We start from the raw sequence: 14,490 nt of genomic DNA, 5'->3' as shown, positions 1-14,490 counted from the left end.
GAAGCTGGTGAGGGGTCTGGAGAACAAGTCTTACGAGGAGCGGCTGAGGGAGCTGGGCTTGTTCAGCCTGGAGAAGAGGAGGCTCAGGGGCGACCTTATCGCACTCCACAGGTACCTTAAAGGAGGCTGTAGCAAGATGGGGGTTGGTCTGTTCTCCCACATGCCTGGTGACAGGACGAGGGGGAATGGGCTAAAGTTGCACCAGGGGAGGTTTAGGTTGGATATTAGGAAGAATTTCTTTACCAAAAGGGTTGCTACGCATTGGAAAAGGGTGCCCAGGGAAGTGGTTGAGTCACCATCCCTGGAGGTCTTCAAAAGATGTTTAGATTTAGAGCTTAGTGATATGGTTTAGTGGAGGACTTGTTAGTGTTAGGTCAGAGGTTGGACTAGGTGATCTTGGAGGTCCCTTCCAACCTAGATGATTCTGTGATACACAAGACCAAACTGTAGCAGTTATCCAGCTCTGTGCTATTTGCTCTTCATCTTCCAGGCCTCAGTCCAAAAAACCCTTTCAAAAGCAACTTAACTTCATAGCTACTCATATACTTTTAAAGTCAGCAAAAGCAGTCAGCTTCCTCAAAACAGAAATCTTTAGTATTTTACTAGATCAAGGCAGGCCTAAAAATCAATAAGTAATTATTCAAACACCTGTATTTCAATCATATGTATTGAGTTATTTTCTGCAGTGTTGCTGCCATAGGCTACAAGAACCATACTGGGAATAGAGTTGCAATTTTTGTTTAGAATCATGGAATCATAGGCTGGTTTGGGTTGGAAAGGGACCATAAAGGTCATCCAGTTCCAACCCCCCTGCCATGGGCAGGGATGCCTCCCACCAGAGCAGTCTGCCCAAAGCCCCATCCAGCCTGGCCTTGAACACCTCCAGGTCTGGGGCATCCACAGCTTCTCTGAGCAACCCATTCCAGGGCCTCACTGTCTTCTGAGTGAAGAATCTCTTCTAATATCTAATCTAAATCTGCCTTCTTGTAGTTTAAACCCATTTCTACTGCCTGACAGAGTCTCTCCCCAGCTTTCCTGTAGGCCCTCTTTAGGTACTGGAAGGACAGTGTAAGGTCTCTCCAGAGCCTTCTCTTCTCCAGGCTGAACAACCCCAGCTCTCTCAGCCTTTCTTCACAGGAGAGGTGCTCCAGCCCTCTGATCATCCTCGTGGCCCTCCTCTGGACCTGCTCTAACAGCTCCATGTCCTTATACTGGGGACCCCTGAGCTGGACACAGTGCTCCGGGTCGGGTCTCAAAAGAGCAGAGAGAGAAAATTGCCCTTGACCTGCCGGCCTCAAAGAGGAACAGGGAGAAAATACAATGAAAAGGGCTCAAGGGTTGAGATAAGGATGAGATGATCGCACAGTAATTATCTTGACAGGCAAAACAGACTCATCATAGGGAGATAGTAATATTTATTACCTATTACTAACAAGCTAAAGAAGTGAGAAACAAATGAAAGAAACCAGAAGTACCTTCCCCCCCCATCCACCCTCTTCCACCTCCTCCCCCTGAGCGGCACAGGGGAACGGGGGTTATGGTCAGTCTATAGCGCTTCTTCTCTGCCTCTCCTTCTCAATCACTCTCGTCCCCTGTGCTGTGGGGTCCCTCCCACGGGATGCAGTCCTTGCTGAACTGATCCAGCATGGGCTTCCCACAGGCAGCAGCTCTTCAAGAACTGCTCCAGATATGGGTCCGTACCACGGGGTCCATCCCTCAGGAGCAAACTGTTCCAACCTGGGTCCCCCACGGGCAGCAGCTCCTGCCAGGTCACCTGCTCCTGAGTGGTCTCTTCTCCACGGGCTACAGGTCTGGCCTGGAATCTGCTCCGGCGTGGGTCCTCCACAGGCCGCAGCCTCCGTCAGTGTAGGTCCACCTGCTCCACTGTGGTCTCCTCCATGGGCTGCATTGTTATTAAATTTTCTGGCGGATCTTCTTTTTAGCAAATATATTTTCATTCTTTTCAGCAGAGATCAGGTTATATGAAAAGGATGTGTGAAGAAATACAATTTTGAAAAGCAAAAAATAATAAAAATCAAAGCCATTTGAAATAAAAGTAACATCTAGGAGAGACTCTGCAGCTTAACTTCATTTACTCTTCATTCCTAAACTTTAGAGATGTTTGAGACACAGTTCTAACTGAGGAAAAAATTAAAGTACCTAGTGATGTTCAAGAGTCAGAACAAGTTCAAGAGTAACAGCATATCACTTTTATTTAGTATGAAATATCATCAAGAAAGCCACACCTGAGCATGAGTCATCTCTTTTGTGTGCCATCCTCAGCTGTCAATGCTATCATAAGCTGTATGAAGAAAAATGCAGTATTAAAAATTTATTTAAATTAGAATTTGAGAAAAATAAGAATAGGCACAGGTCAGATTTATATAACATAGGCATTAAAACAGTGACAAAAATGATTATTATGTTAGATATTTCACAAGTTAACGTACTTAAATAAGATTGGTGAAGTGCGTTTTATTGTCTGTTAGACTACCAAGTTTGTACAAAATATCACTCATAACTGATTCTGATAAAAGACCTTGCAGAAGAAATGTTATCCTCTAGGTTAGCTTTAGGAGTGGCTATCCAATGTCATTCTACAGTGCATAATGGAGCAGTAGTTTACACAGATTCAAGAGGAGGCTGCACAAGCTCAGGGCATGGAAATCCACAGGCAGCTATTAGACACGGAGACCACATTTATCTCAGTAAATCCGTAACAAGAAAATGATTGAAGTCTCAGAAGGAAATGGAAGGCATTATCATGCATGCTTGCACTGTTCTTGTTCTTTCCTCTTGTTGCCCCCAGCTGCTGCTCAAAACAGGATAAAGGAAAAGATGCATCTTTTGTCTGATCCTGCATGGCCTTTCTGATGCTTTTAGGTAATGAAAAGTGAGGTATAAGAGGAAAACAGATTGGATAGAAATATTACAAAGAGTACTCTATCACTGTCTACAAAAGATACAATCCAGATGGAAGACTCCAAAATTCTCAGAATCAGTTGCCAAACAGCACTTGATTCAAACTCAATTTCAAAGCTAATGAAAGTTGGTAGTCATCTGACAAAGCTCAGCTGGCCTTGGTCACCGCCACCAAGGCCTGAGAAGACAGGTGAGGTGGCCTTCTGTGGACTAGCATGATTGTTGAAAGAAATTGTGCAAGGTCAGTAATACAGTATTCTTTAATATTGTCTGCATTCATTTCTGTCCTTTCACCCATCCACTTGCTCATTTCATTTGTATACTACAATTTGTTTTTTATAGTGTAAATTGTTCATGGCAGGAACTATCCAGGGTGTTTACAGAGGGCTTAACTTGGTAGATAGTATTCAGTGGAAGCCTCTGGCCTCCACTAAAAAAAAGAGCAATAGAAAATAAGACAAGGTAACAGCTGAGCTAACAGAATGTTGCTATTCTTAATTCACCGAAAGCAGTATTAGATCTGAAGCAAGCAGCAGTAAGTATAGTAATGCAGAAGACATTTCACCTCTGACACATGGCTATATGGCTCACATTTTAGCCCTTCCTTAAAACAATTTTTTTCTGAAATGTCAATTTATTTGTGCTCTACAGTCTCACTTGTTCTATACTATCAAAAAACAGCTGCATAATAAAGTCTAAGTTTCATTTTTAAACTGACAGTTTGTTAACCAAATGTTCATTCTCTACAGCAGCATCCCAGTTTCTCTCCTGCTTCTCTTCTATTTCTTGTTGCTCCAAAATTTTCATCTTCAGTATTTCATCTTCAGTTTAACTGAATACAGTAAATCCATAAAAAAAGGGCTCTTCTATTTCTGCCCATAAGATAAACTTGGGACCTAAGCCACTGCATTAATTCACTAAATCATGTTAATGCACAGAAGGCAAAAAAACTGACACAGTAATAGGGCCTCACAATGAGTTTTGCTGCCACTGACTCCAAATTAAGATTTTTTTTTCAGTCTCATGTTCACAGCATTTCTAACTTCAATAACTTTCAGTTTTCTTTACTGTTCATAGAAAAGTCCAGGTTTAGTGTTCTTTCAGATTTTAGTTTGGCTTAACACACTAAAATCTCAATAAATGAGTACAAAAATTAACCAGAGAACCCTGTTTTGTCTCTAATCAGAATGATCAAAGACACACCATGGCCTCTCTTTAAAGCATATCACAGAAAAACAGTGTTTTCAGTGTTTAAGGAAAAAAAAATAATTCTATTGTGGCACATCTTAATTTCCATCATAATATAGTAAGAAGTCAAAATAACACACTCCTCATCTCAGCTACTTTGATAACACTATCAATGTAGCACCTGTACTTGTTTTGCTGATATTCTTAGAAAGTCAGAGATGTTGTTGATGTGCTTAAATTGTCATATAAGCATGCAGAAATTAAGGACTGACATAATTTCATCTGTTTGTGAAATTACACCAATTCATGTTAGCTCTAAATTTGGCTTATAACTAAACACTGCTCTCTTATACAGCTCTCAAATTTCTGCAAATTTCTTAAGCCTTCCTTAAGAACATTTTCAAAATTTGGTCACATTTCTGGTCCTTATTACTCTTCAAACCCTACCTGTATAAATCACTTACATTTTATTAAATAGAAGTAGCTTCCAATAGCTTCATGTTAGGGTAACCTCACAAAAAAAATTATTGAAATTGGAGTTACAGCCCCTATTCTTTAAGTACAATCAAACAAGAGTTGTATGACAGTTGTACGAGTCCCAGTTGAACAAGAATCAAAATATCATCTTCCCCCCTTTTCTAAACTCTGAGATTTGTATAAAAGTAATCTGTCAGAGAAGATCCTTCAGAAAACCATTTTTCAAATCCTCTAGCATATGAGGTCTGAAATAACCTGGCTCACGAGAACTTGTCTACTTTGTCTCCCAAATGTGACGTACTATAATTTTTTTCACTCCTACTCTAGTTGCATACTCTTCTTTAAAGTGGCAGAGAATTTGATATACCTTCTTTTTTTTTTAAGCTTACCTTTAAATAATAAAGTGAACAAAAAAGGGAATATTAAATGTCCTGTTGGTATTAGCAGTTTTTAATCTCTCTGTATTCCTGTGATCTTCAGAATAGGAATCATCAATACACCACTCTAAAATCAGTGGAAGACCTCCCAACAACCACAGAAGAAAAAAAAAAATTCTTTTCAGATCTCAAGTCTTTTCCAATGCTATACAGTCTTTCTATAGCACTTTAAATAAATAGAAAAAATTAATCCTATTATAAGAATTCTATAAATTCTTAAATTTATAGTCCTAAAAAGACAACATTAATTTATGAACAACTAAATGGTTGCAAAGTTTATAGAACGACAAAGATAAAGCTTTTAGAGCAGACTTTGTAAAGCTATATAATACCTCATGGTATCAGAAGGAAAACGACAGCAAGAGAAGCTTGGAAGAAAAAAAAAAAAGTGGATTATAGTTCACACTGACACTTATAACTTGAAAGCTATTGATATTTACAAAATAAAATGTATCCTCTCACTTGATTCAGTGCCACCCACAACTAAAAGTAGTAAATAAAAAAAACAACTTTGCACTAACCTCATTCTTCCTTTCTCACCCTCCCCGTTTACAAAAGGCAGAGCTCTGGCTCCCTCCCCAGCCTTGCCATAGTGGTAGTTTATTTCTGAAGCCTCAGGCAAAATACCGTCATGGATTTGCTTCCTTATGGTGGTAGAATCTTGGGCTAGATGCCCTAAGTGAGCACAGCCTGTCAGAACTGGTATGGAATTTGCACCTATTTCACTGTGCAGTCTGGGGAAGCTTAGCTGACAATACAGCTTTTCTTCTCTGCCTGGGGGGACAGGAAACAACAGGCACCATATGTCCTATAATTCCGAAGTGTGAGCATCTTAGATGAAAGATCCAGTCAGAGCACCAGGAAAGCATTGCAGCAGGGAGCTGAATCCATACTGATTTGCAAAGTATTACAGTTTACCTCATTTAGGTACTTATCATGTACATGAGCTGAGAAGAGTTTCTGTTTTTCACTAGTGATTTCTGCTGCCCTCATGCCATGCAGTAGGCTTCATGCTGATAATATCTAATGAGAAGTCTAACAACTAAAATGCACTGCTTGTCAAACGCTATATAGCCAGTCTGGTCTGTCACCAGTCACAATAATCCACTCATCTGACAGGATGTCATACTCTTGACAAAAATGCATATAGAGAAATAAAAAAATCTCTCAGCATTTATACATTACTTAAGTAGCACAAACCACTATTACATAAAGGAACTGTACACGTTTTATAGTTGCAAATTCACAATCAGAATCTATTTGTTCTATAGATGGCTGTACGGAAAACACTGTATTTTACATAGCCCTCATGATAACACAGAAGTCAAGACAGGAATCCAGAATATAACAAACACACAAGAAAATGTAAAAATCACAGTACCTGCATCTACTTGTTACAGCTGAGGTCAACCTCCTCAATTTAAAAATAAAAACTGATAATAGAAAATGATTATGGAACTCAGGAAGGAGAAGCTTTATGCTAAAATCAGGTAACTAAAATTGTTGCCTACAGCATATTCTTAAACAAGATTATTCAATGTATTTTGTTATTCTAAAATATTAAAAGAAAATAACTTTCCTTAGCCTCTTATTTCATCATCAAGTCTCATACCGTAGGTGTTTGTATTGCAGCTCCAAAGCAAAAATTGCATGTGGCTGAAGTGTTCGGGTTTTGGACATGGATATATCTACCTCAGCTACCAGTCTTTCTGTCTGCAGCTGATTGCTGCCATAGGACTCAAACTTCAGATCCAATGCATCTATAGACACAACTGGGAACTGTGTGTAGACACACAAGAATCCAGGAAACAATGAGAAATATTTGTTAACTTTTACAGTGCTGTGGACTGACTGTTACAGTTCGTGCTGACAGTTACTGAAAAAGTAACAATTGGTTAGATAAATCACTGTCTGAGCCTTACATCTGAGCCTTGAGAGGACTGCATACATGAGTATTTAATTCTTAACAGAAAATATCTGAATGGATACATTTAAAATTGCATTCCAGACTGGACTCAATCCATTACTGTAAGGACAGAGAACTTAGAAAAAGGACATGTGGCTAAAGCACACCAGAAACATTTTTTCAGATCTGTCTGTACAGGGTTTTGGGGTTTTGTGGTGGCTTTAAAACAAAACAAAACAAAACAAAAGACCATACAAAATACAGCCAATGAAAAGAACAGGCATGGAAAAATGGTGTCGCCCAATAGCAAGTTACCCTTCAATTAGTGGTTCTGTAACATAATTCCCATCCTGATGCCAACAGATCCTGGCCCTAAATATGACAAGGGAGCTTCTAACGAGAAGCAGGAAGATATTTTCAAATGCAAAACTGCCTCTTTTATTTTTTGCTTCACCACAGTAAGTTTTTTATTTTGTCTGGATGAGGGCAACCAGTACCCTGACTGAGCTGAAGTAATGCAGTAATTAGGAGATACTTATCTAACCAAAGGAAAGAAATTTGCTTTCAGGTGTCATACCAGAAGGAGATCGGTATTAAGTGAGGGAAGACGTAAATACTGACCTTGACAGATTATTTTTTTTCAGAGCAATGAAAAAAACATTATTTCAGAAAAATATGGGGTTTATGCAGCAACTTAAGCATTTGTATAATCAAGTCTCAGCAAGTTACACACTATACAGTAAATTACTATATGAAAATACTCCATTATAGAGGATAATTTTGATGGAATATTCTCTACAGAGCAAGTCAGAGCAAAGCTGCATAAGAGATGTCACTATTCATAGACATTATGTACATATATCTACAGATGAAAAGTGAGGGAATACGTGAATAAAAGTTATATGCGCACACATGTAGGATATAGTATAAGGTGAGGAAAAGTGAAGCAAAACTGCAGTGCATGGAGTCTTCTTCTAGAAGAAAGACCAAGAGGTAAAAGACAATAAGCCACAAGAAAGTTTATAGAAAAGCTCCAGTATATTTTTTCACACCATCACATTAGATTAGTAGTGTGAACAACTGTAAATATGGAAAAGGTTGAATGTGGAAATCAGTATTCTCAGACAAAACAGTAAGAAGAGACTATCAAGGCTTATGGAATGCAGCTGAAGCTCTGTATATTAATTCAGACATGCTGCTGTCAGTGTCCAGTGACACTGAAAACAAGGATTGACTTGTTTTCTTCAGCACTGTCAAAGATTGGCTGTATTTTTCCTACCACCACTGTTGCCCTTTGGGAAATTGGCTTGCAGCATTTCTGTTAGTAACTCAAAATCTGAGAAAGTCAGCTTTTTAGTAAGGTGTAACAGTGACAAAATAATTCATTAGACTATTTAATAAATGTTAAGTATAACAAAACATCCTACTTATCCCTCCTGTAAATCTGTAATGTGAATTTCCTAAAATTTTGTTAATATTGACCATAAAAACCATCATCAGCTTCCTCTTCAAACTGCAAATCCAGTTACCATGTGGTTAACTTATTCATGATGCCAGATGGGGTTTTCTATTCCTTTTTCTTTTGGAGCAGTATCCTGACACTAGGTGCTGGCTGGCACTTACCAGTTTAACTCCCATAAGAATCCCATGCAACTTCGCAGACCTCCTAATGATTTCTGAGAAAATTATTTATGTATGTAAGTCTCAACAATCAATTTCAACACAGCAACAAATTTATACTCATCATATCTGGAAAGATTCTCATTTCTGAAACTGTGGAAGCAGACTTCCACCATAAAAAACAATTGGACTTTTGCAATTAATCTTTTCTGTCCTCAGAAGCTGAAAATCACCACTTACAACCTAAAAGAGAATTTATTAGTCTTCAAAGACAGACTATGTAAGGCTTGGGAGTTCTCTAATTTTCAGAAATTTTTATTGTGATTTGTGACTACCAATAGAAATTCAAACTGTAAACTTCAGTGAAAAAGCAAGTTGATTCTGTTTTTACTAATTTCCTACCAAAAAATTTGTCCAAAACTAAATGTCACTGCATATGCGATAAAATTTTTAGAGAAGCTGCATAGACCATTGGGATTTTCTTTTATAAAAATATTTTCCTTTCTCTCTCCAACTTTTTTTTTTAATATCTTTACCAAGCATTAGACTTACACTGTTTGTGTAACATTTACTCATTACTACACCTTTGGTAAGTTAAAGAACATGCAAATTTTTACCTCACTGGTTACTCCACCGCTCTATTTTTCTCCACCAACATTTTCCAAACAATACTACAGTCAAGAAAATTAATAGCAGGAATTTAATTAAAGGCCTTCACTCCTTAAGTTTGTAAATGAATCATTTTGCATGTTTTCAGATGAAAAAATTGGTAAAGTTAAAAGGTAGTATTTTAAAACAGCTTCTATTAGCACATTTTTGTTACAGAGAGCAATTCGAGTTCCATTCTTTCCTTAGCTTTGTTTGACACTTCCTTGTTCTTGTGCTGGGTGTCATTTTGAATTGCTTGGTAAAAGTGCTCTCCTCTCACATCTTGAGAGGACAGGGTATCTAAATGACGCCCTGCCTTCATTTCTGTCCTGAACAAACGTCCAGAGTTTGGGTAATGCTGGAGAACAAGAGAGGTTTCAAGTCTTGACACTCTTATTTATTACCAGTGTTACAGAACTGAACTTCACAGCTTATTTGAAAAAGAATGTAAGAAGGGACACAGATATGCAAACATTACAAACATCCCTCTCCTCTTTCTATTCCACCCATGTATCCCCCTACTTGTCTAGGTTGGGTTAATCATGTATTTGTTCTTTTAAGTTGAATCCAGATGATCTGTCTTCTCACTGATGGGTTAGACTTCTCCCCCCCCACCCTACTCACACTGCACCACAACTTCTCTGTTAGTGGTGGACCTGATTTAAGAGATAATAAAAGCCTATATGAGCACGCTAGACTTTTCCATGTCAGCTCCGCTCTATCCACATAGAGTTTCTGAAAGCATAACAAGAACTAAGTTGCTCCAGCAGTCAACAGCACACTCCTCTAGCCTCCCCTCCTCATCATGAACTGTTACACGTGGAAATGACCACACAGGTCCAACTAAACCTTTTCTTCTTCTCCAGGTCCAGGTAATGCTGTCACAGGGAAAGGACTGTAAAGTGGGGTAGAATCAAACCAGTGAAAGCAGGCTGAAAAATCCCAAGCTTAGTCCATTAAGCCACACATTTCAAAATGCAGCAAAACATATGCGCTCACTGTTCCGGCTCAGTCTGTGAGGCTTAGCGTTACATAAACCCTAATTCAAGAAGGATTTCAGCCTCATTGTCTAGTTCAGCTAACACAATTACTGAAGCAGCTTTGTCAATACACTGAAAAGATGTATTCTTTGCAAATGTTCCTGTTGCATTTTAAGTCAGAAGGGAATTAGGACAGAGAAAAATGATGTCTCTTGTACAGGAAAAGTTTCCAAAAAAAACAAAAAAACAGAGATGCAGAGGAGTTTGTGTTCACACGGACACACCAAGAATGAAGAGGAAGTGGATGCCACTAAATTTACAGTGGGAAAAAGAAAACTTTTTTTTTTCTCCTTATGATCTGTTATTATTTATTCTGTTGACTGAAATGCAGGTGTTATGAAACAAAACTTGTTAGTTAAAGTTCCTAAGAAAAAGAAGAGTAACTGGCCATTTGCCATAGAGGTCTTTTAAGCAACCTAACTAATTTATCAGAAAAAGCAAGAAGAACAAAAAAACTATGGCATTCTCAGCTTTCATTGGGCTGAATGCCTCAGGAGGTGTGCAAGCAAAAGGCATCGAAGAAAAAGCCAATGACTCTCTTGCACAATATGATCTGCTAGCCAGCATACCTTCTTCACCACGCACGTACATAATGCCCCAAGGTATACTCGCTGACAGAAATCCTGCCTGATGAGCTTTGAGTAAAGAACATATTGATCGCAACTTCATCACATGTGACTGGACTTTACAAGTAAACCTAAACGTCCCCCAGATTCTCCATCTTTCACTTGTTCAAGGTTCAGTCTATCCCACAGCAAGCTGGAGCTGGATTCTGCCTGCCTCAGGTTACACTGACAGGAAAGTGGGCAAGAGCTTTGGTTAGATCTTTCAGAATTAGGTAAAATAGAATATCAAGCCAAGTAACACTGACATTGAACACATTTAATATTCAAATCTATAATGCTGTCCTCTCATATATACACATTATTATTTAAAAGCTGTTTTGACTAAAAGAGGAGTTGATGTACTGTTTTACGGAAACATACAATTGACTCATACTTGAAAGGTCTGCTTGAAGTAAGAGCGCTCTGGAACACAATATTTTGAAAAGGGTCTGTGAAAAAAATCTATACCTGAAAAATCACATACATCAATCCCAACTATAATGGAATGAATCAGAATTCCTCTACCTCCAACCTTTCATATATTTGATACACTGTATTGTCACTATTGTCAATAAATCCAAGTGCTACTGATTGTCTACACATTTATACATCTACAGAAGACACAGACATTATCAGTTAACAGAGCACTAGTTAGAACAAAGAAGTTGCTTTATGGCAGTTGGCCTTGAAGTTTCACATCTGCTGTATTCAAGTAATTGCCATGCATGCATAACTGCCTGGCATGCCTCTTATTTGGAGCCCAGAATGTGCTCCAGGAGCACACTTACAAAACACATTAGCACATTAATGATGGGTCTCTTGAGTATTCTTTCTCAATACATAGGAGACACTTTCCAATTTTCACTTCAATACATTTATAATTATAAATTGATTACTATTCTTGCTCCCCAGTACTGGTCATAGCACAGCTCTTAATGACTACAAAGAGATTCATGCGTAACACACCTAAATCTATCTCCTGTTTAGTCATTACATTCCTATATCGTTACTATGCTTTTCCAATCTGAACCATGTATAATAGACTGCTAATCAGTCAGCAGACTTAAGGGGTCTGAATGGCAAAGTAAAAACACAAAGCTGAGAGAAGAGCCAGCAACTGACCATGGTAAAGGCACACCAGCGAGTCCTAGTAGGATATCATACAAGAATTTTATTCTTTCATGAAAAAAAAGCAAATATTTTACATGCATGGAGTTCAGGCAAGGAGACCATGAACCTTAAAAGTCTATGACAGAACCGTATGCAACCGGAACACGTTTCTGCCATCAACTGAATAAACCTTTCGGTTTCTGCTTTTACATCTTATCTTTTCTCTGAAGAATTTTAAAGAAAAAATATGGAATTGCCTGGAAATTACTGAGACAAGTAGACTGACATATTAGACAGCTGCAGGAATATTAGCAGATTGAGAGAGTAAAGATAAAACAAACAAAAAAGTACGTATTACTTTGAGCCTCAGAAAAGTTGGGATTTCACTCAGAACAAAGCAGGCTAAGGACTTCTGGTCACTGTAGTAGAATGCCTTCGCTCTGCTAAATCCATTATAGAGCCATGAAACTTGGTGTCTGTTCACACCAAATCATACTAAACATGCATTTTGCCATGGGATGAAGTTCAGCTGCTTATTTTACAAAGCAAAGTCACTGTTTGGAATTACGTACATACTGCCAAAAGCATTGTCTACTACAATTTAATGTAATTTCACAAGTTTGAAAGCTAGTAGAAAAGGAGAATATCAACCTGAAATACTAATATGCTTAAAACACTATGAATAAAATTATCTTTCAAGAAGGACAAAGCTCTGACTGCATTCTTATTTTAAGTACGCCTGTATTTGTTCTCTGAAATCCAATTATTTTACTATAACGTGACTTTCCTACACCCTGTGATTTTGTGACATATTCCAGGTAAAAAACTCAGATAATTAGTTGAAAAACACTCTAACACTAGAATGGAAAAGAAAGGAGATCCATTAATGGTAAATAAATATGACAAAAGTGTTGGAAAGAAAGAGAAATGGCATAAAAAGAAAAAATCGGAAGTTCTTCTTTCAGCAATGAGGAAACACATTTCTCAGAACCCCCACAATGTGAATGGAGGTAGTAGTGCATCAGGATTCCTGTGGAAGATGCCTTAACAAGTAAGTGAGAGAAGACAACTGAAATATGGATGGAGTTTCAATCCAAGCACACATCAAACTGGGACATGTTAGCCATTAACTAAGCTAACAGTTGATTTCCAGAGGCCAAGTTTTCCCTTGATATACTGCATGCAGCCTTAAAGATAAGCTATTTGAATTTATTCTCAGAATCTTTAGCCTGAGGGCTTACTGGTGTCACAGCTATTTTAAAATAGGTATCTGCATTGCACAGCTATAACGTCACTGCAGCATGAACACCTGCCAGCTTCACTGATGGCTCTTCAAAGATGCCTCTGGACACCAACCCCAAAAGAGCTAATGGCAGCTCAGTTAGGCTGGATGTTCACAAATGGGCCCAACACATACAGACAGCTGCTTTTCTCAGCTTAAAGTCTGACTGTCAACAAGGTTCAGGAAAGCAAATTAGATACCACTTCCTGCAGTTTGCAAATATTTTTTCACATAAACTAATTACTCAGCAAGAATCTACATGTCCTAAATTTAATTTATGCATACATGTTGGTTTGTCAATCATATGAATATACAAACACCAGTCAAGCATGCATATAATAAAAATGTTATTGCTATGTAAGCAGCCTTAACAATCACCTTTCCTAAGCCAAATAGAAACATGAATATAACGTGGTGTCATTTGATTGATACCAGTGGTGTGACATTATGGCTGAGTTGAGCAACGACAAGTATGTATTTTCTATGTTTATCCCAAAATATACCAGCCCATGAAGTGAAAAATCAAAGTTAATAGTATCATCCAGTTATACTGAGTAATTTGCTGCAAATTGGTTACACTCATTCAGTGAACACAGCTTTTCTGGACTTTCTCTTAACATTTTTTATTTCAATAAATAAATTCCAATAAAAAATATTTTTATCACTTTGAACTAAAACAGCAAGTCCTCCACATAGGTATAACAGTGAAATGAAAGGATTAGCGTAGCACTCCCTGCCTTTTCATGTTCTTTGTTAATCACAGTTACTGCATCGCATGTAAAATGAGGTCACACTTCAATCAACTCTATTCCGAGAGACCTCTACCTAAAAACTTATGCCAGGCTATTAGGTTTTGCAATGGCAAAAGGGTAAGACTGCAGTAAAGGAGTCAACTGCAAGACTCTTTGGGACAAAATTCATTTATTTCTGTTTTTACTATCAAAATAAGCTGAACACACAATGAAAAATTTCTGTCAGCCAAATCAATACTATTTTATATCACTTCTAAAACAAATTACGTACTACCTTCTCTATCTTTCCCTATTATTCCCCCATATGAATACAAAGAAATGGAAATTGAGTCAGAGCAGTGACATTGTGGCTGGGATGCTGTAAAGAGGTGTAAGACAGGAAGCAATGGACTGGGTAGTACTGTAACAAAGTAAGAGACAATGCATAGTGGACACAGAATTTCTCAAGTTTAAAAAAATCAAAGAGCTTTCTTGCATTCTGATATTTAAATAAAGAAAGTTTG

General features: G+C 38.0%; 1 protein-coding gene across 15 annotated transcripts in view; it reads right to left on the bottom strand.

The window, feature by feature from the left end:
• GALNT18 (polypeptide N-acetylgalactosaminyltransferase 18) overlaps positions 1–14,490 on the bottom strand; it is a 312,077-nt gene that overhangs the window by 181,136 nt on the left and 116,451 nt on the right. Inside the window, exon 2 of one of the 15 annotated variants that reach the window (XM_050711306.1) lies at positions 2,247–2,302. The exons of the other annotated variants lie outside the window; for them this stretch is intronic. Coding sequence (XP_050567263.1) covers positions 2,247–2,277 — 31 coding nt within the window. The 5' untranslated portion in view covers positions 2,278–2,302. The remainder of the gene's footprint in view (positions 1–2,246; positions 2,303–14,490) is intronic. 15 annotated transcript variants of the gene reach the window in all.

The sequence above is a fragment of the Cygnus atratus genome, chromosome 5, assembly GCF_013377495.2.
Source record: "Cygnus atratus isolate AKBS03 ecotype Queensland, Australia chromosome 5, CAtr_DNAZoo_HiC_assembly, whole genome shotgun sequence".
NCBI classification, from domain to species: Eukaryota; Metazoa; Chordata; class Aves; order Anseriformes; family Anatidae; genus Cygnus; species Cygnus atratus.
Note: the sequence above shows the minus strand (reverse complement) of the source record. Positions and strands in the feature narration are given on the sequence as shown.